Source organism: Corvus hawaiiensis, chromosome 23, assembly GCF_020740725.1.
Source record: "Corvus hawaiiensis isolate bCorHaw1 chromosome 23, bCorHaw1.pri.cur, whole genome shotgun sequence".
NCBI classification, from domain to species: domain Eukaryota; kingdom Metazoa; phylum Chordata; class Aves; order Passeriformes; family Corvidae; genus Corvus; species Corvus hawaiiensis.
The window spans coordinates 5,421,359-5,449,339 of record NC_063235.1 but is presented as its reverse complement, the minus strand read 5'-3'; the positions used below and the strand labels follow the sequence as shown (position 1 = coordinate 5,449,339).

The 27,981-nt window shown below is 53.0% G+C and overlaps 1 protein-coding gene across 1 annotated transcript in view; it reads right to left on the bottom strand.

Moving 5' to 3' along the window:
* Window positions 1-27,981, bottom strand: part of CSMD2 (CUB and Sushi multiple domains 2) — a 350,279-nt gene that overhangs the window by 92,655 nt on the left and 229,643 nt on the right. Inside the window, 10 exon segments of the mRNA XM_048326964.1 lie at window positions 10-197; window positions 674-812; window positions 5,972-6,163; window positions 8,439-8,641; window positions 14,191-14,317; window positions 16,377-16,568; window positions 17,176-17,332; window positions 18,946-19,115; window positions 23,324-23,512; window positions 26,244-26,459. Coding sequence (XP_048182921.1) covers window positions 10-197; window positions 674-812; window positions 5,972-6,163; window positions 8,439-8,641; window positions 14,191-14,317; window positions 16,377-16,568; window positions 17,176-17,332; window positions 18,946-19,115; window positions 23,324-23,512; window positions 26,244-26,459 — 1,773 coding nt within the window.

The window sequence follows — 27,981 nt, the reverse complement described above, 5'->3', positions numbered from 1 at the left end:
AGCCCTCACCTGTGTACTCGATGACGAAGCCGGCGTTGCTGACGGAGGCGTCGCTCCGGAACGCCAGGAAAAGGCTGTTGCTGCTGCTCTCGATCCTCTCCGGGAGCTGGGAGCCGTAAAAACTCCCAATCAGGGGGCTCAGGGAGTCAGGCCCGTCGTAGATGTGCAGAAAATCATAGCCAGGCTCCAGGCTGAAGCTGCAAAGCAAAGGAAGAGAGCTCGGATTAGGGATCCATCCCTGGAGAACTCCGGGTTGAAGTCCTGGGATGTGCAGCCCCAGGGCAGGGATTGATTGCTCCTGCTCCAAAGTTCTGCCAAGCAGCACATTCCTGCTAGCTGCTCCTGCTCCAAAATCCTGCCAGACACATGGAAGGACATTCCTGCCTCCCTTCCACACGTGAGGAACCGAGGAGTGCGGATGGAGTCAGGAGCAGAGAGCCTGAGCCAGAGCTGCTGCACCAAGTCATGTTCTGTGCATCACAGAGGAGCTGCAGCTGGAATATGAGGATCTCCCCCCACAAAAGGTCTGGGAATAGATTATCCAGGGGTTTGGGACAGTCCCACCACCTTTGGGCTGGTTCCTCCCCAGAGGGAAGGACACCCACACCCACACCACGCCACCACAGTCCCCGTTCCCAGCGGTGCCAGTGGCACCAAGGCCTTGGGTACTCACACGTTGAACACCAGGGCAATGACGTAGTCAGGGGACACCGTCAGCTTCCAGTCACACTCCTTCCCTGGGGGATACGGCTCCGGATACTGCGGGGACAGGATCACCCCAGCCGGGCCTGTCAGGATGCCGCCACAGGGAGCTGCAGGAAAACCAGCCCAGGGTGAGGCTTTGGAGCAGAGAGACTTCAAAAGCAGAAAATGGGAAGCAGGAACGGAAAAAGAGGGAGATATGGATAGACAGGAGGGGTTCAGATAGCACAGAATCCTTGGATATTTTAGTGGGAAGTGATTCTGAGGCTCACATGTGACACGAAGTTGTGGTGGCTCGGCCAGGTGAGGGCTCTGCCATTCCAGAGGCGACACACACACACAAACAGAGCTCTGGATGCCACCACAACCTTCCTACAATCCAAAAGTGCGGAGCCAGGAGGAGAGAGAGAGAGATCTTCCACTTTTCTGGAACTCCCTGTCAAGGCCTGTTCGCTTGTAACGAGCTGAAAACACGTCTGGGCCTAAATGGCTCGGTCGTGTTTACTCCACTTCCCAGCACATTAAATGCCAAAATCAATTATTGCTTTTTTAAGGCTCCAAGTGCCTGCTCGTGTTTCCCACTGTGGCAAAACATGATGGACATTTTTCCTGGCAGTCTTTCTGCAGGCTGCTTCGTGAGGGCCGATGCTCCGAGATTCCCCAGATCCACCCTCGCACGTTTGGGATGGGGTGAGAGGAAGGGGGTCTGAGAGCAGCTACGGAGTGGGAAATGAGCTGGGATGGGGCAGAAATGATGGGATAAATCTTGGAAGGATCTTCCGTGAAGGACCGAGCACATGGGATTATCCTGTGGGCTTTTATAAAGAAAAATAGCAGGTAAAACCCAGTGGGGCTGGTCTAGAAATATCCTAATAAAGATTAGAGACCCTTCTCCAAGTCCAAGCATGGAGCAATGTTATCCCTCTGGGACACACCAGGAAATCACAGCACAGACAAGGAAAATTTGGCTGAAAGTCTCCCCAAAAATACCTTGGAAGAACCACCAACCCTCCCCTCAGACGAAGGGGGTCTGAGAGCAGCTATGGAGCGGGAAATGAACTGGGATGGGATAAATCTTGGACGGATTTTCCATGAAGGAGCGAGCATGTGGGATTGTCCTTTGGGCTTTGATGAGAAAAATATCAAGAAAAACATCAGGTGAAAAAAAACCCAGTGGGGCTGGTCTAGAAATATCCTAATAAAGATTAGAGACTCTTCTCCAAGTCCAAGCATGGAGAAATGTTATCCCTCTGAGACACACCAGGAAATCACAGCACAGACATGGAAAATTAGGCTGAAAGTCTCCCCAAAAATACCTTGGAAGAACCACCAGCACCTATTTTGTGTCCATTCACCCTAATTTGAACCCCAAGGGTGCTTTCCCCTCCCAGACTGTAACATCAGGGGAAAACTCCGAAGAAACTAAAATCTAAGGGCTCATTTTTGAAAAGCCTGAGGGAGACAAGTGTTCAACACCCTCGGATTCCTTTGAAAATCCCACCCAGAGTCTCCAAAGGATTTGAAGCAGGAGCTGGACCCAGCCAGTGCTGCCTGGGATTGGGAGGGATGCAGACTTCAAATGGTCCAAACCTCCCGGGGTTCTGCCAGCCCGGATCGTTTGGCAGCTGTGCCACAAAGAGGGGAAAACACATCTGAAATGTTCAATACCCAAATCAGCCCTAAATTTAACACTGAATTCCCCAGGAGGATGGATGTGTGTCCGTGGGGTCAGGACATGGATGTGTGTCCATGGGGTCAGGACATGGATGTGTGTCCGTGGGTCAGGACATGGATGTGTGTCTGTGGGGTCAGGACATGGATGTGTGTCCGTGGGGTCAGGACATGGATGTGTGTCCGTGGGTCAGGACATGGATGTGTGTCCATGCGTGAGGACAAGGATGTGTGTCCATGGGTCAGGACATGGATGTGTGTCCGTGGGTCAGGACATGGATGTGTGTCCATAGGCCAGGACATGGATGTGTGTCTGTAGGTGAGGACATGGATGTGTGTCTGTAGGTGAGGACATGGATGTGTGTCATGGGGTCAGGACATGGATGTGTGTCCATGGGTGAGGACATGGATGTGTGTCCGTGGGTCAGGACATGGATGTGTGTCCATGGGGTCAGGACATGGATGTGTGTCCATGCGTGAGGACATGGATGTGTGTCTGTAGGTGAGGACATGGATGTGTGTCATGGGGTCAGGACATGGATGTGTGTCCATGGGTGAGGACATGGATGTGTGTCCGTGGGTCAGGACATGGATGTGTGTCCATGCGTGAGGACATGGATGTGTGTCTGTAGGTGAGGACATGGATGTGTGTCATGGGGTCAGGACATGGATGTGTGTCCATAGGTCAGGACATGGATGTGTGTCCGTGGGTCAGGACATGGATGTGTGTCTGTAGGTGAGGACATGGATGTGTGTCATGGGGTCAGGACATGGATGTGTGTCCGTGGGTCAGGACATGGATGTGTGTCCATGGGTCAGGACATGGATGTGTGTCCGTGGGGTCAGGACGTGGATGTGTGTCCATGGGTGAGGACATGGATGTGTGTCCATAGGTCAGGACGTGGATGTGTGTCCGTGGGGTCAGGACGTGGATGTGTGTCCATGGGGTCAGGACATGGATGTGTGTCTGTGGGGTCAGGACATGGATGTGTGTCCGTGGGTCAGGACATGGATGTGTGTCCGTGGGTCAGGACATGGATGTGTGTCCGTGGGGTCAGGACATGGATGTGTGTCTGTGGGGTCAGGACATGGATGTGTGTCCATGGGGTCAGGACATGGATGTGTGTCCATGGGTCAGGACATGGATGTGTGTCCATAGGTCAGGACATGGATGTGTGTCCGTGGGTCAGGACATGGATGTGTGTCCATAGGTCAGGACATGGATGTGTGTCCATGGGTCAGGACATGGATGTGTGTCCATAGGTCAGGACATGGATGTGTGTCCATAGGTCAGGACATGGATGTGTGTCTGTAGGTCAGGACATGGATGTGTGTCCATAGGTCAGGACGTGGATGTGTGTCCATAGGTCAGGACATGGATGTGTGTCCGTGGGGTCAGGACATGGATGTGTGTCCATGGGTGAGGACATGGATGTGTGTCCGTGGGTCAGGACATGGATGTGTGTCCGTGGGTCAGGACATGGATGTGTGTCCATAGGTCAGGACATGGATGTGTGTCCGTGGGTCAGGACATGGATGTGTGTCCATGGGTGAGGACATGGATGTGTGTCCGTGGGTCAGGACATGGATGTGTGTCCATGGGGTCAGGACATGGATGTGTGTCCATAGGTCAGGACATGGATGTGTGTCCGTGGGTCAGGACATGGATGTGTGTCCATAGGTCAGGACATGGATGTGTGTCCATGGGTCCGGACATGGATGTGTGTCCGTGGGGTCAGGATGTGGATGTGTGTCCATAGGTCAGGACATGGATGTGTGTCCGTGGGTCAGGACATGGATGTGTGTCTGTAGGTCAGGACATGGATGTGTGTCCGTGGGTCAGGACATGGATGTGTGTCCATAGGTCAGGACATGGATGTGTGTCCGTGGGTCAGGACATGGATGTGTGTCCGTGGGTCAGGACATGGATGTGTGTCCATGGGTGAGGACATGGATGTGTGTCCATGGGGTCAGGACATGGATGTGTGTCCGTGGGTCCGGACATGGATGTGTGTCTGTAGGTGAGGACATGGATGTGTGTCATGGGGTCAGGACATGGATGTGTGTCCGTGGGGTCAGGACGTGGATGTGTGTCCATGGGTGAGGACATGGATGTGTGTCATGGGGTCAGGACATGGATGTGTGTCCATAGGTCAGGACATGGATGTGTGTCCATGGGTCCGGACATGGATGTGTGTCCGTGGGTCAGGACATGGATGTGTGTCCATGGGTGAGGACATGGATGTGTGTCCATGGGGTCAGGACATGGATGTGTGTCCGTGGGTCCGGACATGGATGTGTGTCATGGGGTCAGGATGTGGATGTGTGTCCATGGGTTGAGAATATGGATCTGTGTCCATTCCATGGGATCAGCACATGGATCTACGTCCATGGGCTCAGTACAGGGATCTGTGTCCATGAGCCCAGGCCAGGGGTGTGTCCGTGTGCCCAGGCCAGGCCCTGTGTCTGTGTGCCCAGGCCCTGTGTCCGTGTGCCCAGGGCAGGGATGTGTCCATGAGCCCAGGCCAGGCTCTGTGCCCATGTGCCCAGGGCAGGCTCTGTGTCTGTGTGCCCAGGCCAGGCTCTGTGCCCATGTGCCCAGGGCAGGCTCTGTGTCCGTGTGCCCAGGCCAGGCTCTGTGTCCGTGTGCCCAGGGCAGGGATGTGTCCATGTGCCCAGGCCAGGCTCTGTGCCCATGTGCCCAGGGCAGGCTCTGTGTCTGTGTGCCCAGGCCAGGCTCTGTGCCCATGTGCCCAGGGCAGGCTCTGTGTCTGTGTGCCCAGGCCAGGGATGTGTCCATGTGCCCAGGTGTAAGAGACGGTCCGAAAATCCCTCATCTGCCTCACGATCATCGCCGAAGACAGAGACTGAACACAGCAGTCCTGGCCTGGCTGAGGTGGGATGTCTGCCTAGTGTTGCCTGCAGGTGTGCCCACTGGGAACTGGTACGCATTCTTGAGGAAAATTAGTGCAGGTCACAGTGGACTGCGCCGTTCTTGCCGCCCAGGCGGGAAGGACTGCGCCGAAGCGGAAAGGAATGACCTGTCCTGTACACCTCTCCAGTACACCTGTCTTGTACGTCTGTCCTGTACCTGCTTCCCAAAGCAACGGACCCCATAACAATGGCTGTAGACTTCCCAACCTCTTGGCCAGTTGCCCCTCGCTTCTGAAAAGGACTATAAAGGGACTTTCTAAAATAACCAAGCAGGAGATCTCCCCACGGAAAGAAGACGAATCTATTGGCGGAAGACCACGAGGACTTCGTCTCATCCGTTGGTAGCTATTGCCCCTCTTTTTCCCCCTCTCTACTTTGTTTCTCTCTCTCTCTCTCTCTCTTACTCTCTTCTATTGCATTACTGTGTTGTGGGCACTTAATAAAGGTGCACTGTTTTTGATTAAAACTGAAATCTCTTGTGTCCTTTTACACTCAGATCGATAAACGAACCATCACGACCCCCGCTTGCATTAGCGGATCGTGACACCAGGGCAGGCTCTGTGTCCGTGTGCCCAGGCCAGGCTCTGTGTCCGTGTGCCCAGGCCCTGTGTCCGTGTGCCCAGGCCAGGCCCTGTGCCCGTGTGCCCAGGCCCTGTGTCCATACCTGTGCACGTGGGCGGGTCTGGCTGCCAGAAGAACCTGTTCTCGATCTGCACGCAGGTGATCTGGGCCTCCCCTTGCAGGGCGTAGCCGGGGTTGCACTGGAAGGTGATGGAGTCCCCGGCCTCTTTGCTGTCCCCACTCCGGCTCCCGTTCTGGGGGATTCCTGGGTCGTTGCAGGAAGTGGCCGTGGAAACTGAAGGGAATGAAAAGCACATCTTGAATATCGATGTTTATTTAACACCAGGCCTGCAGCACCGGCTGTCCTGAGGCTCTGTCCTTACCCAGCCATCCAGGCCGTGCTTGTTCCCCACCCCTCCTCCCCCCCACACAAAAAGTGCCTCTCCCTTTGCTCTGAGCATCTGCCACTCCAGCTGGGAAAGGCTCTGGGGACCAGCAAGTGCAAGAGCAGCACCCAGGGAGCAGCTTTGATATGGAATTGTGCACACGGCTGTTTACTCCATCAGCCCAGACACCCGCTGATCTCCCACGGAGTTTTTGGAGAGTTCTGTGGCAGGCACATGCTGCAAAATCAACTCAGCCACCAGCACTTCACACCTTCCCCTGAGTGGCAGAGAAATTTAGCCTCAAGATCTGTGAAGCACCAAGCGTGACCTTTCAGAAATGTGTTTGTTTCCCTCCCAGACTTGTTGCTGCCTCTCTTTGAGGTCTGAGATGTCCCCGGAACTGGGGACGGGCAAAGCTTCGTTGCTGCCTGAGCTCAAGGTCTGCCAACACCACAAGGATTTACCAGCAGGGAAAATCCTGGAGTAATAGGAGTTTTGCAGGCTTATCCACCTCATTAAAGCTCCCGAGATCCCAAAGTGGACAGGTCTGAGCTCAGGTCTGGCTGCTTAGTCACACCTGCTGAACAAAGGCTTTGAGCAGGAGCAGTCAATAAAGCCCAGCTCCAGATCAGGAGCTTATTTCCTGCTAAGTTGATGAGAGTCTGTTACACTCAGGCAGTTTAGAGAAAGCTGCTCTTGAAAGAGCCAGAGGAAATCCCTCTCTTTCTGTGCAGCTGGAGATAAGGAAGTTAACAGCCCAGGCTGGTCCTTCCCAGCACAAAACCTGGCAAAAAACTCGGGATGGCACCGCTGTGCTGGGTGGCACAAAGCTCTGCCTCTGTCTGGCTCATCCCAAAGGTCTTAAATCCAGCAGAAATTCTCCCCGAAATGCTGGCTTGCTCCCCCAGGCAAGCAAGGCACCCTGCACAGAAAGTTATGGAAAAAAAACTTGGGAAGATGTTTCAATGTGTCTGAATCCAGGGAAAGTCACTCACATCGTCACTCACCCAACCACTCCCTGTTTATTATCACTCCAAAACAACTGCACAAACCTGGAACCCTCTGAAAATACTGGAATGTATCACCCCAAAGAACTGAAATGAATGTGGCTGCAGGGCTGAGGTGCAGGTGAGAGCAGCCAGGACTCAGGAATGCTGTACTGGAGCAGGGACAGCCCTACAAGCCCAGGGAGTTTGTTGTGCCCTACATCTCAAGGGACCCAATTTGGGGGGGGTGGGGGGGTGGGTTAAACAGATTTGGCTTTCAGGGCCCACTGCCAGCCCCTCCCAGGAAACCCGGGGGAAGCTGCCAGGGTGAAACTGAGGGGCCTGGGGTGGAAAATTGCTGGAATTCCTTCTTGTGCATTCCAGGGCTTTCTGCTCCATGCCTCGCTGCCGAATTCCCCACTCTGAGGGCAGAGGGGGCACAGAATTCACTGCCAGCACAAAATACATGAGATTTTCCCCTATTTTCAGAGTCTGCAGCCAAAAAGGGCTGGGAGACACAGAAGTCAAGGAATCTGTGTATTTGTCAAGTCAATATTTCCAAACCGAGTTTCGATTTTCCAATTCCAACCCAGCCACGAAACAAACAGATCCTTCGAAGGGAGCAAGCAGAACTGAGAAGTGGCTTGTGAAGGCAGCAATAATTACTGTCTACAACCCTAATTTCAAACCTCTGACTGCTCAGCAAATGATCCTCACAGGATGGAGCTCAGGGAAGAAAAACTGTGTTAATGCAGAGCTGTAAAATAATGGATTTCCTGCAGACAGAAACGAGGGGGTTCCCAGCTCGCAGGACGCACAGTTCACTTTTTTCAGGATCATTTCAGTGGGTTTAGTCCACGAATTCTGGATTTTAGTTTCATCAATATCAACCTGCTTTGGGTTTTGTGACTTTTTCTCTTCACAGCAACACTGCAAGTAATTCTTTCTAAGTTATATAGTGAATAGATGGAATTCAGTGGTAGTTAAGTGATCAGTGGATCGCCTAATGAGTTCATTTTCTCTTTATTTTTTATGAAAGTGACTCTAAGCGTCCACTGCAGTGTCACCTGCTCACCCTTTGGATATACCTGGAATCTCTGCCCAGCAAAGCTGGCTTTGGTTGGATTTTCTCTGTGGGTTTGGTTGGATTTTCCCTTTGGGTTTGGTTGGGTTTTTGAGGAATCCCCGCACATCCCACCTGAGAACTGGATGGCAAAGCCCTGCTTGCTGGTGAAGAAGTCGGTGTTGAACTGCAGGATGACGGAGTTGAAGGTGCTGTGGATGTCCCCTGGCAACCCCGAGCCGCTCATCTCCTTCAGCAGGATCCCGTTCTCCACCGGCCCGTCCCAGATCCGCAGCACGTCGTGGAACTCCTCGGTGTGGAACACCATGAAATGCAGCCTGCGGGGCAAAACCGACTGGAATTCACACCTGGAATGGGACTGGTGCCCAATTCAGGCAGCCAGGCCCACAAGGAATGTGCTGTCTCATCTGGAATTCAGACCTGGAATGGGATCTGTGCCCACCTGAGGCAGCCAGGCCCACAAGGAATGTGTTGTCCCATCAGGAGTTCAGACCTGGAATGGCATTTGTGCCAAATTCAGGCAGCCAGGCCCACAAAGAATGTGTTGTCTCATCCAGAACTCGGCTTGGAACAAGGATTCCAGCCTCATTCCTCCCTCATAAATCCCATCCATAAGCAAAACCCAAGAGGAATGCTGATGTCTTCCCAGAAACTGGGTTCTTTCTGAGCAATCCTAAAATTGGCTCCTGTCCTGGGAAAATGACTGGTCTCTCCTTGTTCAGGAACAAGGCAAAGGTCCGAGGGCCCGTTGTGGGCAGTGGAAATGTCCTTCAGCTGGGAGAATCCATTGGTTTTCCAGCCAAAGGAGCTCAGACACTGCAAAGAGCAGCTCCGTGAAGGAAAAGCAGGAAAACTGCAGCAGAGGGGGATAGGGGCTGATGGAGAGGGGATTTTCAGGTAGTGATAGGACAAGGGAAAGTGAAGGAGGGCAGGTTTGGATGAGATTTCAGGAAGGAATTCCTCCCTGGGAGGGTGGGGAGGGGGTGGGATGGAATTCCCAGAGAAGTTGGGGCTGCTCCTGGATCCCTGGAAATGTCCAAGGCCAGCCTGGACAGGGCTTGGAGCAACCTGGGATAGGGGAAGGTGTTGGGGTTGGAACTGGATGAGTTTTAAGGCTCCTTCCAACCCAAACCATTCCAGGATTTCTCTGCAGTTTCACTGAGCTCTGGAACAGATAAATGCTGAGAAATTTATTCCAAAACAAGAATGAGGAGAGAAAATGTGCTGAGGTCCCTTCAGACACCTCACACCCCTCATCCCATTCCCACCTTGTCCCTGCTCTGCTCACAGCAACACCTGGGCTGTCCTTTGGCTTTTTTGCTGGAGCAGCTCCCTGGGAAGAGCCAGCAGCCCCTGATAAATGCCCTGATTTGGGATCACCTGCACTCAGCTCAAGGAATTTGCTCCTGGCACTGAGCTGATCCCAGGTACTGGAGGGAAAAGGGAAGGAAACAACCACTGAATTAAAGCAGCATCAGGCTGGCAAAGAAACTCCTTAACCCTGAACCAGGTGTGAAGCGACCCAGAAAAAGGGGCAGAAAGGGAGGGTGGCCAACAGGTGGGTGCCAATTCTGATGCTGGATTGCAGCACCTCCGGGATTCTGATGTATTTTAGGAAGTTCTGGATGTTGCAGAACGGGGTTTGGACCAGCAAACAGAGGAACTTCAGCAGGGAATAAAGAAAAGTGAAGCAGCCAGAGCTCCAAAATCCACAGCAGGAAGGGAAGGGAAGGAAAACAAGAGTTAAGAAGGTGGGAGATGACACTGAACTCCCAAGGAGGGGTTTTATTTTGATGCTCTGAAGGGATTTCATTCCCTTCCTCTGGATTTTACGGTTTGGTCTGTCCTGGAGAGGCGGCTCAAGGCCTTCAGCCAAGGCACTTCCACAGGGAATTCCTCATGGAAAGCTGCAGGAGGCCTCATGGTGAGGGAATTCCCTCTGGAGTCTGTGCCAGCGATGGACCCAAGGGGATGGGAGAAATTCCATGCCCAGCTGAGGGCTGGTGGCACTTCAGGACAGGACAAACGTGGTCCCAACACATCCCTGGTGGGATCTCACCCTGCTCATCCCCACCCAGGCCCGGCTCTGCTGTGGGAGGATGGGGAGCAGATGGATCCAGGCTTTGCCAGGAGCTTTGGGATCTTCCCAGGTCGGAAGAACCATCCAAGGACAAGATCCTGCCCTGGTTATGGTGACACCTGAGGGGGTCACCAGCTACGGGCTGCAATTCCTGAGTCATGGAATGTCCTGAGTGGGAATGGACCCACAGAGATCATCAAATCCAACTCCAGGCCCTGCAGACATCCCAAAATCCCACCCTGTCCTGAAGAGAGGAGGGAGCTCTGGCAGCCTTGGGAATGTGCCCATTCCCTGGGGATGGATCAGGGGCTGATCCCTTCTATTCCTGCACTCAAATCCCACCTGGAAACGAGGAATTTCCCTGTCCCTGTTTGTCATTGTCCCGTTTTCCCTCTGGCACAACAAAATCAGGCCAACGATGGGAAACTCAACCCCAGTGTGAAAAGGGGACAGAAACCCAGAAATGGAGAAAATCTGTAAAAAAAAACCCCATCAGGTGCTGTGCTGAAATCCCTGCCAGCCCACAGAGGCAAACAGGAAAGCTCTCACTTTGCTGCTTTCCCATTTATCTGGGGCAAACATAAATACATCAGGGAGAGCCATAAAAAAACAGGGGAGAAAAAAAAAAAGCCCCAGTGCAAAATCCTCAGCAACAGAACCATGCTCCCAGAACGTGGGAGAAAGCAAAAGAGCTGAATCATAAATCTCCCAAGCAGAGACCTTGAGCAAAGAGAAATAAAGGCAGGCTTGAGGAAAATCAGGATGGATGGTGCAGAGCTGTTCTCCACGGCTGCCTCGGCCTGATTGCGTTTGTTCCCAGCCTTAACTGGGCCCAGTGAGCCAGAACTGCTGGAGAAAACTCATCCCTGGAGACCTTGGGATCAGGGAGAGGCTGCCAGAGGTTGAGCTGGGGTGGGGGAGAACACCGAAACCAGGGCTGCCTGAAACACCCCGATTTATGTGAGAAAAACCAAGTTCAGGCTGTGCCAGGGGGAGAAAACCTCGATGCAGGTGCTCCCAGGGCCAGGCTGCCCAGTGCCAGTCAGGGCAGGATCTGTTGGGATATCAGATCTGGAGTTCTCTGGAGCAAATCCATCTATTCCACAGGCACATCTCAGCTCTGCCCTCAGCCTGACGTGGGAGAGCAGGCAGAGCCTCTGCTTCAGCAGACAATGGAGGGGGGAAGGAGTTTTATTCCTGCACTCTGACAATCCTAACTTCCCAATTAGAGGCATGGAAATGCAGCAAAAAAAAAGGGCAAATTAGAAATTGGGGAGATGATATAAATATAAATATATAAATATAAATATATAAAAACATAAATATAAATATAAAAATAAATATAAATATAAATATAAATATGGAGAGAGGGGAAGTTCTGCCAGCTTAGCAAGGAGAGCCCAGCTCTGCCCTGAGAGTGTGAACAACCCTTGAGGAGCTCTTGCCAAAGCTCCCCAAAACCCCAGTGACCATCCTGGGGTCCTTCCTGGTGATGTTCCCCACCCAAGCTCTGGCCATTCCAGCTTGGCTCTGCTGTGCAAGGCTGGGACCCCCATAAAGCCACCACCTTCCACCCCAGCAGCAGTCTGGGGGTGCCCACTGCCCCCCTCTGCCCCAGAGAGGCTCCCCCAGCCTGAAAGCTGTTCAAGATCCTGTCTCTGGAAGGTGGGCTATCCCAAAAGGCTGGAAGTGGCCACATTGCCAAGGCTGCCAGAGCTCCAGGAGCGTTTGGACAATGCACAGGGTGGGGTTTTGGGGGGTCTGGGCAGGGCCTGGGGCTGCACTGGATGATCCCTGTGGGTCCCTTCCAACTCTGGATATTTCCTCACTCCCCTTTTTGGGATGAAAGTCTGGAAAGTGGAAGCTGTCAATACCCATGGAACTGGGATTCATGAACAATATCCGTGGATTTTTACAACACTGGGATCAGGGATGGACCACAACCCCACCTCTGCCATGTCTGTGTTCCCTGCTCCCAGCTGGGCAAGGAATTTCCATCCATTTTCCAGCACTCCCTCCTCCTTTTCCTCCTTCCCAGCTCTGCCAGCCCAACCAGGTCACTCCACTGGTGATTTTATCCACGCCTGTGTTTGCACACGCCCCAAATTAATCCCTCTCCAGGAGCACCCCTTTCCCTTCCCTGGCACTAAAGTGCAGACTCATTTTTCTCCCTGTCTCGCCCTCCTCCCCTTCCCCTCGTGCTGTGCAGATACAGCTTCATTCCAAAAGCTCTGGTGATTAATTTCCATGTAAGTTATAAATGAGAGCTTTATACAATTGTATCATGCGTGAAGAGGATTATTTTTCCAATGGATTACCGTAAAAATGAAGTTGCTGGGAATGTGCTCTCTCGACTCCCCTGAGATCATCTGTGCTGCTGGAGCTGGGAAAGGAAGGGGCAGGGAAAGGGAGTTCTGATCCCTGGGAAAGGAAGGGTCACCGAGTGTGGGTGACTCTGACACCTCCTGGCACCTCTTCCTTCCAGTCCTGGCCCCTTCCAAGCCTTTGATTGATCCCAAATCTCTGCTCATGTGGGTGCTTTCAGGGATTACAAGAGGAAAGCTGCTGAAGCAGCCTTTGGATGGGGGGGGGAGGGGAGGGGGAAGGGACCTCTCTGCTCTGTCCTATAAAAATCTTTGCCAGGAGAATAAAAATAGAGGTAGAAGTTGCCTGTGCAGGGGTTCAGCTGCTTGGGCCGTGCTTTTTCTCCTCTGGTCACACCCAAACCCATCCATTACTGAGCCATTCCGAAGGGCAGTGCTAATGGAGGGAATTTCTACATGAAATACAAATGAAAACACCGGAACAAAGCTGTCTCCAGCAGAAATCCAGGGGCTAAAAACCAGCACAGAGCTCCCCCTGAGGGCCAGGCTCTGCTGGAGAGCTGATGGGTGCCGGGGCAGCAGGGAGGATAAAATGGGATTGAGAGGGAAGGAATTCAGGAGGGAACATCCACAGGCTTGGGATGAGCCAGGAATGGCTGACAAGCACTGGGAGCTCCGATGGGAGATGCTGGGAGAAGATTATTATTATTATTGTTGTTGTTGTTGTTGTTGTTATTATCATTATACAGAACTTTTAAAGCTCCATTTCTCCCCCTCAAATCCCAACTCAGTCAAAGCTTGGCTTGCCCAAATATTCCAGTTTCCTGTGGGCTTTGGCCAGCCTGGAATCTGTGGGAACACCCAGGGCAGCCCTGAAGGGCTCGGCAGGGCTGGGCAAACATCGCTGTGGGGGTGGTGGGGCAGAAGTGAAGGATCAGCAAGCAGGGAGTGCCTGGATCCTGGGACACTGCCTGCAATTTCCTGCAACACCCCCATTCCACGGTTGTGCCACTTGGGCATTCAGCACTGGTGGGAAGTTAATCTGGTGGGAAAAAGGGTTGATTCCGGATGCATCCCATGAAGGAGAGGGGTGGAAAGCTACCCATGGACACCAAAGCTCTGGGATGTTGTCTGAGCACGGGAACACCACGGGAAGGACCGGGACATGGCCTGGTGTCACCACCCATGCACAGGGCTAAAAACACAGGAGCAGTGATGCCACTGGGGGCTCTGAGCAGCCTGAGCTGGTGGGAAATGTCCCTGCCCATAAAACCTTCATCCCAACCCAAACCATTCCCTGATTCCAGAGCTAAACCAGTGCCTGCTCCCTGCTTGTCCCTCTCACAGTGACAGGAGCTCCTCCCTCCTTGCTTTACTTCATCATTGACCTGAAAGAATCAGCTCCACGTGGGAAAGAAGCCAAAGCACAGGACCCAAAGCACAGGACCCTGGCCCCGCTCACCCGATGGTGCATCCAGCCTCTGCCTCGATGGTCCAGATGCAGTTGAGGTTGTGGTCGTAGGGAGTTGGATATCCTGGAGAAAGGATCCGTCCCGAGGCCTCTCCTCTGATTGTCCCTCCACACTCGGCTGGAACAAAAACATTTCTGGGCTTAGGGGGAAGATTCGTGGCTTTTTGGGGGTCCTGCTTGGCAACAATCTCATCCTGCTACAGAGGTTATCCCTGGCTTTTTCCAGGGATTCTTAAAGCTGACAAAGATAAAGAGAATCGTTGAGTTGTCAGAATTATTCTGCATTTCTGTGCTGGGTCTGAACACCTGGCAGAGCTTCCCTTCACCTTCCTGAACCCCCAGGGAGGAAAGGCAGAACCTGCCAGGATCCTGTTTCCCTGCTCCACACGTGTGGGGTGAAGGAGCTCCGCTCCTCTGCTTGGATTCATCAGAAAATGAAGGATAAGAAGCCAAAGAACTTGTAAATGTCTCTGTAAATGAACTGCAAAGGACATGAGGATTTGGAATAATTTCCATAACATATCCGCTCAAACTCTGTAATTTTCATTTCTTTTTCTTTCATTTTTCTTTAATTTCCACGTGCTCAGACACGGCCTCATCCAACAAATGTAGAGCAAACAGAGTGAAGGTCAAGAAGATGCACAAATCACAGAAATTTCTCTTTTTACATCAATAAATGAGGCTAAAATTCCAACCAAGGAATGGTCCTGCCTCCTGGGAGAGAGAACACGGAGTGCCAGGGGCTGAGCACATCCCTGGGTATGGAGATCTCCCAGGTGACTCTGTGTCCAACAGAGCAGGACAGGAATCAGGAATCAGGAATCAGCTCTGCTCATTTAACACACAAAGCCCCAAAATCGGAATTTTCCAAGCAGGAAGAGCTCCAGGTGAAAGGGAACTCGGGACTCAGCAAAGGGAATTGAAATGTCTGGGGATGGGATCAGATGTCAGGCAGCTGCCAGCCAAAGCTGGCTCTGGGCTGTCACATGCCAGGACACACTCTGATGTCCCTATCAGGAGGTGCCACTCACTGCAACACGTCCAGAGTGAAAGGACGAGGGCTGGAAAAGCACAAGGAAGCAAAAATCCTTGTCAAATGTGTGCTCAGGGCAGAGTATTTCATGTTAAAGCTGCTTCAGGTGCTCTCCATCTCACACAGGATCCTCACCATGCCTTAATTAGCGCAGGCAGGGGCAATTAATAGCAGAGTTAATGTCAATGGATCAGCAGAGCAGGGATAAAGGTGGTCAGGGTGGGGAATCCATAAGGAAATCATTTGCTGGATGTTTTGGAGGAGCAGGAGGTGTCTCCATCTTGAGAACCCTCACCACACTCACCACAACTTAATTAGTGCAGATGCAATTAATAGCAGAGTTAATGTCAATGGATCAGCAAAGCAGGGACCAAGGGGTTCAGGGTGGGGAATCCAAGGAAATTCCAGTCTGGAAGTGGTGGAGGAGGAGGAGGTATCTCCACCTCAAGGTGCTTCACACAGGATCCTCACCATGTTAATTAGTGCAGATGGGGGTGATTAATAGCAGAGTTAATGGCACACGGATCAGCAGAGCAAGGACAAAGGGTGGTCAGGGTGGGGTTATCCAAGGAAATCCCTGTCTGGAAGTGGTGGAGGAGGAAGAGGTGTCTCCACCTAGAGGTGTCTCACACAGGATCCTCACCGCGGCCTAATTAGGGCAGATGCAATTAATATCAGAGTTAATGTCAATGGATCAGCAGAGCAGGGACAAAGGTGTTCAGGGTGTGGGATCCAAGGAAATCACTCCCTGGAGGGTATTGGAGGAGAAGGATGTGTCTCCATCTCCAGATGCTTCACACAGGATCCTCACCATGTTAATTAGTGCAGACAGGGGCAATTAATAGCAGAGTTAATAGCACATGGATGAGCAAAGCAGGGACAAAGGTGTTCAGAGTGGGGGATCCAAGGAAATCCCAGTCTGGAGGATTTTGAAGGAGCAGGAGGTGTCTCCATCTCCAGATGCCTCATACAGGACCCTCACCACAACTTAATTAGGGTAGATGGAGACAATTAATATCAGAGTTAATATCAATGGATCAGCAAAGCAGCGACCAAGGGGTGTTCAGGGTGTGGGATCCAAGGAAATCTCTCCCTGGAGGTGCTGGAAGAGGAGGAGGAGGAGGAGGAGAGGTCTCAGTCTCACCCACGCAGGTTGGCAGGGGCTGGTCCCAGGCTCTCCTCTCCCCGGTCAGGCACACCAGGACCCTGGTGCCTCTCAGGGTGTAGCCGGGGTCACAGCTGAAGGACACCGAGCTGCCAGCAAAGTGTCCCTCGTCGTGCACCTTGTACCCAAACTGGGGGATGCCGGGGTCCTCGCACTTGATGAGCTCAAAACCTGGAGCAGGGAGGAAGGGCAGCTGTTGGCAGCAGGAATTTCACAGTCAGGAGGGTTTAACACAAAGTGGTGGTGGTTTCCTCTTAAAATTGTTTGTTGGGAGCAAAAAGTGACATATTGGAAATCAGTGGGGTTTTAATTAATGTTGGAGTGAGATCCCAGAAATCTGCTCTCTCAGCTTTGATCCAGATTTCGGGATCGCTGTGGAAAGGTTTGATCCTATCTCAGGGAACAAGGGGCAGGACAAGAGGAAATGGCCTCAGGCTGTGCCAGTGGAGAGTCAGGCTGGACATGAGCAGGAATTTCTGCATGGAAAAGGTGGTCAGGCCTTGGAGCTGCCCAGGGAGGTTTGGAGTCCCCGTCCCTGGAGGTGTCCAAGGAATGCCTGGAGGTGGCACTCAGTGACAAGGTGGGGATCAGGCACAGCTTGGACTCGATGCTCTCGGAGGGCTTTTCCAACCTCAATAATCCCAGGATTCTGTGCTCTCCCACCCTCCAACTCCACCTAGGGTGGAAGATCTCCACAGAAAGGACTCTTTGCTCACATGCAACACAAAAATACACCTTGGCCTGTGGGGTTCCCAGCACGCACGGGACTGAAACTCACTGGAGAACTGCAGCTCGAAGCCTTTGCTGGTGTTGGCAGCGTTGGTGATGAACTCCAGCCACATGGAGCTGGAGGTGCTGTTGATGCTGGTGCCCAGCAGCTCCGAGCGGCTGAAGGTGCCCAGCAGCCGGGCAGAGCTGTTGGTGCCATCGTAGACCTGGGGAGAACAAGAAACCCAGCCTGGAAAAGCCATTGCTGTGCTTTTCCAAGGATCAAACCATCACTGCCCAGAGAAGCTGTGGCTGCCCCTGGATCCCTGGCAGTGTCCAAGGCCAGGCTGGATGGGGCTTGGAGCACTCTGGGACAGTGGAAGTGTCCCTGCCCATGGCAGGGGGTGGAATGGGATGATCCTTCCAACCCAAACCATTCCAGGATTTCTCTGTAGTTTCACTGAGCTCTGGAACAGATAAATGCTGAGAAATTTATTCCAAAACAAGAATGAGGAGAGAAAATGTGCTGAGGTCCCTTCAGACACCTCACACCCCTCATCCCACTCCCACCTTGTCCCTGCTCTGCTCACAGCAACACCTGGGCTGTCCTTTGGCTTTTTTGCTGGAGCAGCTCCCTGGGAAGAGCCAGCAGCTCCTGATAAATGCCCTGATTTGGGATCACCTGCACTCAGCTCAAGGAATTTGCTCCTGGCACTGAGCTGATCCCAGGTACTGGAGGGAAAAGGGAAGGAAACAACCACTGAATTAAAGCAGCATCAGGCTGGCAAAGAAACTCCTTAACCCTGAACCAGGTGTGAAGCGACCCAGAAAAAGGGGATCCACAGTGATCCCACTCCATGATCCATGAGTGCCAACAGGGGCAAATCCTTGGAAGGAAGTGAACTCATCCCAGCTAAAAGTCTGACTTGATGGAACTCCACACTGCTGCTCCCCTGATGAGCAGGATTTGCACCCTGGAGGACCTGCACCCTCCTCCTCACCCCTGGCTTACTCTGCACTCAGGGCTGCCTCTCCTGAACTCTCTTTCCCAAGGATCAGCCACTGAAAAAAAACCATTTTCATCCCCCAGCCTGACTCAGAGATGAGCCTTGAACTTGCTGTGATTTAAGAAAAACACAGATGTGGGTTTTTTTTCCCTTCCTTTTGTGAGGACCAAGAACAGCTCCTCACTAGTGGAGATCGATAGGAACTTTCCTCAGATGAGCAGGTGATGACAAACCTGCTGAGAGAACGTAATTCCTTTGACAAGGAGTACCTTCCTTGCATTAACAGGAAATCTTTCTCCCTTTCCAGTCATTTGTGAGCTGGAAACGTGGATTACAGCTCTTTTGGAGTGTGACACTTCAATGAGGACAGAGGCTTTCCTGGGAAGATGGCTCAGCACATCCTTGTAATATTAATGCCTCCTTCAAAACCATTCCTTCGGTTAATAAAAACTCAGCCTGGATTTTTCTCCTCCTCCACAGAGTCCTGGAGCTTGAATAATCTGGGAAGAGGCTGGAGTTCTGCATTTCAATCACCCCCTTTTTGGGACAAATCAGCCTTGGTTCTTCAAAGCACTAAATAATGCTCAAACCCTCACATTTCCTGATGGATGAGGAGCTCTTCCTGTGCAATCACACAGGCGAGAGCTGAAGTTTAGCTGCTTTCTGGGAATTCTGGTCTTCCAAACTGCCATGGCAATCACTCCATGGCACTGGAGCATTCCTGGGATGACACAGGCTTTTCCAGAGGTCACTCCGACCTAACCCCATTAAAATTTTAGAGCATTTAGAGATGTTGCTCTCACGAGCAGCTCCACTGCCTGAGCCAGAATTACCTTGAGGACATCTCCTGCCTCCAGCTCGAAGGTCCTGGCTTTCAGCTGGATGCCTTTCCCTGGCTGGCTCTGGATGGAGTAGATGCACTCGTGGTTGTTGTTGTAGTTCAGGGGGTAGTTGGGGGACAGCAGCACTCCCTGGGTTCCCGTCACGGACGAGCCGCACTCAGCTGGACCGAGACACAAACGCACATTTCAGTGAGCGCACGGATGTTCCGGCCACACCACACATGCAGGTGACTCCTCCAAAGGCTGCAGCTGCTCACCCCTTCCTGCAGCAGAAGGAAAGAGGCTTTTCCCTGCTGTTAGCCACTCCAGCCTGCAGACTGTCCCCTTTTCCATCACATTTTCCTAGCCAGGCTTCTCTCCTCCTTCAGGATCTGCTTCTTCCTCTACTCTAAACATTTGACTTTGAGCCAAACCTGAAGTCGGAAGATTTTTTGGGCCTCAAAACTTGGCAGAACGATCCTGGGTAGGGGAGGGAGAGGGTGGCAGCTCTGGAGGCTCAGCCTATCCTGGGTGCAAGGAGCTCACAGCTTGGATCTGGAAAACACCAACTCTGTTTCGTGCACTTCCACTCCCAGCTCCAAGGACAGTCCCTGACTCACAGGAACACGTCACAGTGAGCAGACAGAGACTGACACGGGTGGATCTTCCTTCCAAAAGGCAGGAACAGAAATCCCAGTGCATCCCAGGGATGTCCTCCCTGGATAACACCAGCTCCCAGAGCCTGATCCCAGCAAGGATCCCAGTGCAGCCGGTTTGTCACGCACAGCACCTCAGCACGGGGCAGTCTGTGAAGATCTGGGATCTGTGGGGAATCTGTGGGAATCTGTGTAAATGTAAATCTGGGGGAATCTGTGGGAATCTGGGGTGAATCTGTGTAAATGTAAATCTGTGGGAATCTGTGTGGAATCTGGGGGGAATCTGTGTAAATGTAGATCTGGGGGAATCTGTAGGGAATCTCTGTGGATCTGTGGGGAATCTGTGGGAATCTGTGTAAATGTAAATCTGGGGGGAATCTGGGGGAAATCTGGGGGGAATCTGTAAATGTAAATCTGGGGAAATCTGTGGGAATCTGTGTGGAATCTGGGGGGAATCTGTGTAAATGTAAATCTGGGGAAATCTGGGGGGAATCTGTGTAAATGTACATCTGGGGAAATCTGTGGGAATCTGTGGGGAATCTGTGGATCTGTGGGGAATCTGTGTAAATGTAAATCTGGGGAAATCTGTGGGAATCTGTGTGGAATCTGAGAGGAATCTGTGTAAATGTAAATCTGGGGAAATCTGTGGGGAATCTGTGGGGAATCTCTGTGGATCTGTGGGGAATCTGTGTAAATGCAAATCTGGGGAAATCTGTGGGAATCTGTGTGGATCTGTGGGGAATCTGTGGGGAACCTGGGGGAATCTGTGTGGATCTGTAGGAATTTGTGGGAATCTGGGGGAATCTGGGGGAATCTGAGGGGAATCTGAGGGGAACCTGTGTAAATGTAGGTCTGTGTGGATCTGTGGGGAACCTGTGGGGGACCTGGGGGAATCTGTGGAGAATCTGTGTAAATGTAAATCTGTGGGAATCTGTGGGGAATCTGGGGGGAATTTGGGTAAATGTAGGTCTGTGTGGATCTGTGGGGAATCTGTGGGGATCTGTAGGAATTTGTGGGAATCTGTGGGGAATCTGTATAAATGAAAATCTGTGGAGATTTGTGGGAATCTGTGTGGATCTGTGGGGCGATCTGTGTGGATCTGCGGGGAATCTGGGGGGAATTTGGGTAAATGTAGGTCTGTGTGGATCTGTGGGGATCTGTGGGGAATCTGTGGAGAATCTGTGCAAATGTAAATCTGTGGGAATCTGAGGGGAATCTGAGTAAATGTAAATCTGTGGGAATCTGAGGGGAATCTGAGTAAATGTAAATCTGTGGGAATCTGTGGGGAATCTGGTGATTCTGTGTGGATCTGTGTGGATCGGTGTGAAATCTGTATAAAATCTGTCTAAAGACGTGTAAATCTGTGTGAATCTGTGTGGATCTGCCTCAGAACAACCCCACGCCGAGGATTTTCTGTTCCTCCTGCCGAGCTCCCACACGAGCAAGCCGTGAGTCACTGTTTTCCCAGCCTGTTTACCCTGGGAGATTTTCTGCTGTCAAACACTGGCTGCCTGCTCCTCTGAGGCTGTGCAAGCAGGGCTGGGGATGTGCACTCCAAAGTGCCCCCAGAGCAGTTTTTAGGATCAGTGTCGAGTCCCCACAGCTCCTGGAGCTGAGGAAACCATCCCAGAGCAGCTCCTGGCTCTGCTGCTCCTCCAAGGAAGGGTTAGGGAAGGAGGCAGCAGCAGATGCACCCAGAGGAGGCACTTTGGAGGTGACTTTGTCCTCTGCTCTTGCCATGGATGAAAAGCAGGATTTTGGCACAGAATCCCCAGAGATGATGCTGGGGACATCTCAGGGTGCTGTCCTGACCAGAGGGCTTGGATAGAGGAACAAAAACCACTCCCAGTTCTCCCCAGACCATCTCTAGGACAGGAGCTGAATAGAGAGTGTCTGGAAAAGCAATTAAATCTCCTTAATGAGTCAGTCTCCCATTTCCATCCCTACCCAGGCAGATCTGAGCAGGCAGTGGGGACACTGTGACAGAGCTGTCACCCTGCCACAGAGCTCTGGGCCATCAGCCCTGAATTTGCCCTGCTATGATAGACCCAAGCTGTTAATTCCGAGCCAGGGAACAGCAGCCAGGGTGTCCACTCGCTGCTGCTGTCTGAGGCTCGAGTTTAAAGCTCTGTAAATGACTCTTTTGGATTGCCATTCCCCTGATGAGCTTTATCTGCAGCCTGATTATCATTCCTGCCCTGGAGAGGCTGCCTGTCCCAGCAGGAGGAGGCAGCCCCGTGACCTCAGCGCTCAGCAGGGCTGGGAAATTCAGAACCACAGGCTGGAAAGAGGCAGCAGCTGGCTCTGGTGGGGAGCTTTGCTCTGCAATGGCCCTCAAAAGTCACTCAGAGCTCAGGACAATCTCCTGAGCAGGTCTGGCCACCAGGTGAGAGCCCTGCCCTGGCTGATCTGGAGGAATCCCTCAGGCTCTGCGTGAGCAGAGCTGGGAATGATTTCCTATTGAAATTCTACATCAAAAAAAAGTGTGACATCTTTTTCCCAAGGCTTGGAGCATCCTCCTTCCTTCCAAATTTGTGCCCCTGCTCTGTCCCACTCCCCATCCCTGCCAGGTGAGAGTTCTGCACCCCACCTGCACCAGGAGCAGCAGCCAGGAGCCAGCTCCATGCTGCAGATCAATCCTTCCCCTCCTCTGTCCCTGGGTTTATCGATTTATCGGTGCCAATTAACGGCTGCAGGGGCTAAAGAAGGACCTGCAGCAGTCAGGGAGGGAAAGGTGCAGGAAACATGTGGAGAACAAGGGGAGGGACAAAGCTGGGGGGGTTTCCCAGACATATCCATAATAATGTGGGATTTGCCTGAACTGTGGAGATCACAGCACCCTGTAATTCCAAGCGGGAATGCCTTAAACCCGGCCTGGTTGGCAGGAACTGCCCCATAAGGGAGCAGCAGCTCTGGAGTCACTCGCTTGGGGTGGGGCTGGGGCACTCAGGGCTTCTGGGGACGTGTCACCCGCTGGGCTCGTGTCACCCGCTGTGCCCAGCTGGGAGGGCACTGAGCCCTTGTGCAGGGCTGGATGCTCCTTTCAGCTGCCTCTCCCCATCCCTGCTCCGGCTGCCCTGCGAGCGGAGCGATCCCATCCTGGGGGATGTCACCCATCCAGCCTGGGGGATGTCACCCATCCAGCCTAGGGGATGTCACCCATCGATCCTGGGGGGGTGTCACCCATCCAGCCTGGGGGATGTCACCCATCCAGCCTGGGGGATGTCACCCATCCCAGGAGGTGTCACCCATCCAGCCTGGGGGATGTCACCCATCGAGCCTGGGGGGGTGTCACCCATTCAGCCTAGGGGGGTGTCACCCATCCAGCCTGGGGGATGTCACCCATCCAGCCTGGGGGGTGTCACCCATCCAGCCTGGGGGGTGTCACCCATCCATCCTAGGGGGGTGTCACCCAACCATCCTGGGGGATGTCACCCATCCCAGGAGGTGTCACCCATCCATCCTGGGGGATGTCACCCATCCAGCCTGGGGGGTGTCACGCATCCAGCCTGGGGGGTGTCACCCATCCAGCCTGGGGGATGTCACCCATCCAGCCTGGGGGGTGTCACGCATCCAGCCTGGGGGGTGTCACCCATCCAGCCTGGGGGATGTCACCCATCCAGTCCGGGGGGATGTCACCCATCCCAGAAGGTGTCACCCATCCATCCCTGCCCACCTCAACAGTGCAGCACAGCAGGACCAGCCAAGCAAAATGAAAGCACATGACCACCTACCAACACACCTTGGCAGAGGCGAACTCCACACACGCCGTCTCCCACCCAGGCAGGTGATCCGGGATGATCCCTCCAGCCGGTACCCCGGGAAGCAGGAGAAGGTCAGCACGTCCCCCACTCCGAACTGCAGCCCCTTCCTGATGCTGTAGGCTGGCACTTCGGGCTCGTCACACGGCTCCAGGTCGTATTCTGGAGGGGATAAATGGATTTTATGGGATGGCAGGGGCATAGTTTGGGTTCTGCCCTCCCTGGAGAGGACGCGAGGATCCAAGGGAGCTCTGAGCTTTGATCCAGCTGCAGTGACTCCATGAGGATTCTAATCCGTGAAAACCCACCTGGATTTCACCCCCCACCTACAGCTCAGGGGTTCTGTCCTCCCTGGAGAGGACAAAACGACCCAAGGGAGCTCTGAGCCTTGATCCAGCTTCTGCCAAGGCAGAATCGACGAGGATGGAATCCTGTCTGAGCCATGAAAACCCACCTGGATTTCACCCCCCACCTACAACTCCCCCCCCAGCACCCGCATTCCAACCCCCTCCAAAGGCAACAGGTCCCAGTTCCCGTCACAGTGACACCGGTGGGGATGGGAATTTGTCACTGTCCCTCTGCTGCAGCCCAGTGGGGATGGATTGATCCGGGTGGGATTTCTGCTGCCTCTCCATTACTAATCCTGGAAATGGATGGTCTCGCTCAGGGAATGCTCAGGGCAGCTGCTGCTACAAGAAAGGTCACGTAGGATTTTGGCCAACAGCCAAACTCACGTCTCTGACCCCAAACCAGCTTGAAGGAAAACTCTTTGGAGGGTGTTTTGGAAAAATCTCCAAGTCCAAAGCCTGTACATTAACATATGGATATGTAAAGAAAGCTAAAAATAGAACTGACTCCCGTTTTTGCTTTCCAAGATAGCAAAGAAGCCTTGAAATCCACTGAAAATGAGAGTTATAATTAGAGGCAAGCTTTTGAAAGGCAAAAAGCCATTTTCCCCTCATCAAAATGGGAGTTAATTGGAAATTTTCTGACTGGTTTCCACATGCAAATCCCTGACTTCAGAGGCCAGGAACAAAGGCTCTGGGAACCAGGTTTTAGCTGCATCTATGGCAACAGCTCTGCCCGTCAGGGAGGGTGCCAGACCAAGCTCCACAAGAAAAATGGGAATTTCTCTCCCTCCCTGGGCACTGCATTGGCAGGTCAGGACTGGGAAGGACACAGGGACAGAGGAAGAAGAGCCCCAGTGCAGTAAAGCTTCTGTCCTTCACTGATTGTTTTAGGGAACGGCTTCTGGGGCGCTCAGGCAGCAAAGACTGACATTCCCTGGAATGTGGGCACTTGGGAGTCATCTGGAGGACTCCAGCTCAGAGGACACAGCCAAACACCTCGTGCCCTTCAACCAGAGGCTGCTCCAGAGCCATGAACTGCCCTGGGTTGCCACTTATCCCTTTTTTGGGTCCCTCTCCAAGTCTCCACACTCCTTCTCACTGGCCACTGCTGAAAACCCAGGATTTCCTCAGGAAAATCTGCCTTTGGGTCACCACACCCACTCAAAGCCAACATCCCGAGTGTGCACAGCTCAGCATGGGATTGCTGGACCCTTCAGCCTCCTCCTGACTCCTGGAGTCAGAAAAATCTGGATCCCTCCGAGGCCTGCTGGGTGCAGCAGGAGGGGGCTCCCATCTGGTACCACAGCAGAGCAGCTGAGCCAGCCCAGCCAGGGACATTTTCCAGCTCCCTGGAAGTGCCAGTGGGATCATGGAAACCCAGCCTGGGCTACGCCAGGTGTGGGTTAAAATCATGGCCTGGTTTGGGTGGGAAGGGACATTAAGGATCATCCAGTGCCACCCCCTGCCATGGGCACCCACCACTGTCCCAGGCTGCTCCAACCTGGCCTTGGGCACTGCCAGGGACTCAGGAGCAGCCACAGCTTCTCTGGGAATTCCATCCCAGCCCCTCCCCGCCCTCACAGGGAGGAATTTCTTCCCAATATCCCACCCAAATCTCCAGTGGGAAGCCATTCCCTGGGTCCTGTCCCTCCATGCCTTGTCCCCAGTCCCTCTCCAGCTCTCCCGGAGCCCCTTTAGGCACTGGAAGGGGTTCTGAGCTCTCCTTGGAGCTTCTCTTCTCCAGGCTGGACATTCCCAGCTGTCCCAGCCTGGCTCCATGGCACAGCCAGGACAGGCTGCAGGCACAGGATGGTCACTGGAGGAGCATCCAAGTGGAGCAATGAGCCAGAGGAAAAAAGGGAGCAGACGGACAACGGGAGTGACCAGCCCTGCCCCGCTCCTCGTCCAAGCACTCCAGATTGCTCCATGCTGCTTCCAAAGGATCCCATCTGTCCCAGCTTCCCGTGCTGGGAGTGCTGGGCCTGCTGCAGGGATTCTCCTCTAAAAACAAGAGAAGGTGTTTGGGGAAAGAGGGACAGCATTCCCCAAAAATCCTGAGCTGGAATTGTCCATAAACAGAGCAGGGAAGATGAGAGTCAGGAGGGAGACAGCAACACCTGGAGAGGGATTTAATTCCAGTTATCCACAGGGGCAGACAGAACTGGCTGTACGGGGGCTGCAAGAGGAAGATTTCTTGGGACAGAAATAAGGGTTTAACACTGGGATAACTGACTGGGGGACAAGAGGAACGACCACCAGTGACCCAAGCCAATGGAGAATTATTCCCAGGATTTTGCTGGGAGGGTGGGGAGGCCCTGGCACCCCAGAGAAGGGGTGGCCCATCCCTGGAAGTATCCAAGGCCAGGCTGGACAGGGCTTGGAACAACCTGGGATAGTGGAAGGCTGGGCAGGGGCGGGCCTGGATGAGCTTTAGGGTCCCTCCCAACCCAAAGCATTTGCAGAAAAGCGGGAAGGGGAAGAAGGAAGGGAAAGAAGGGGAAGAAAGAAGGGCCAGAAGGAAGCCTTTGGGTGACTGTTCTCACCTGAGAAGGTGATGTTGAAGCCCTCGTAGGACATGGAGAAGTCGGAGATGAAGCGGATCTGGGCAGAGAAGTTCCCGAAGAGCCCCGCGCTGAGCGGGGCCGGCAGCCGGGACCCCGTCAGCTGCTTCAGGGGCTGGGCAAAGCTGGAGTTCTCGGTGATCAGCAGGTAATCGTGGCCATTCTCCAGGTGGAACGTGTGGAAGGTGAAGAACACGCCTGCACGGGGGGGAAAACCGCAGGCGGAGTCATCCCATGGCATTCCCAGGCCAGCCCCTGCTTCCCACCACCAGCAGGGGGAAAATCACGCTGAAACCGTGGATTTTGTGGTGTTAGGAATGAAATGAATAAAACCCCTAAACCCGGGTGTGGTGGCAGGCCCAGAGCAGCGACAGGCACTGGGAGGGTTGGGTTGCTGTGCCCTTGCCAGGGGCGGCACAGCCCCGCTCCAGGGACGCAGCAGCGGCTGAGGGAGCAGCCCAGGGGAGATTTTTATTATTAAAGTGTTGACCTTTAAATGGAGAGCAAGAGCAGCGAGGCTGGGGCTGGGAGGGCTCGGAAACAAGCGTGCTCCAGGAGGAATTCCTCCCTAGAAAAACAGCATTTAAGCCCAGCCCCAAGGTCAGGGAGGCTTTTCCAGAAAACAGAAGTGTGGCAGTGGTGCAGCTGAAGAGACCTTCCCATGATGGGCTGATCAGAGAATCATGGAATTATCTGGGTGGGAATGACCTTAAAAATCGTCTAATTCCATCCCCCCACCATGGGAAGGGACACCTTCCCCTAGATCAGCTTGATCCAAGAAAAACCCTACTTGTATTCACCTTTTACTGCCCCAAATAAACCCCACACCACCTCCAGCCACAGAAATCCTGGCCCAAACACAGCAAAACTCTTTTGCCTCTTCCTCCCAAATTCAATTTGAACGATTTCAAACATCTGGGGAGAAGGCTGTGACCTTGCTGCATTTGTAAATGAGCCAGAGAGGAGTAATGGATTACTTAAAGTCCCCTTCACACCTCCAGACACACAATGGGAAGCACTTCAGGCTCCTGCAGGAGCCTCCAGCGAGGTGATTTTTCATGCTGGAATTCAAACACCATTAGAAACACTTATTCTCTGGAAAATAATTCCAGCTTGGAAATGAAAAAAAAAAAACCAACAAAACAAAACCACAACAAAAACCCAACAAGAAACGGCAGCGAGAGCAGAGCCAGGCAGGATCTGAGCTCAGGAACTCTGTCACAGCATTGTCACAGCAACTTAACGAGGCACAGAGATGCTGAGCAATAAAAAGCCTCTTTGCGTTTAAATGGATTTTATCATCCCCATCTCCCAGCTCCTGGAGAACCCAGCACAGGCTCCTGAGCCCCTGCTCGTGTGGGATTGGGATTTCTCCTGCTCAGATCCCCCGCCCTGGAGAGGCACAGACTGGGCAAACCCGAGGATGGGATTTGGGCTTTGTGAGAGAGAGATCCCTGCTTGGCCTGACCAGGTTATTTCACTGAAACCAGTAATTCGCACCCCAAGGGCTGGCTCTGCATCCCACCATTCACAAAACACTGCATCCCGAAGAAAAAGCAAGAAAACAGCAAATAAAGCCCAGAGCAACAGCCTCCTCCTCGCTGCCCATTCCCTGTTAATTTCTGGAGATCAGGGAAAGCTCTGGAGCATGGAGCTCCAATATCCAACCCCACAGCATCAAATTACGGCTGAATATTCCATTTATTTATCCCTGGGTCTC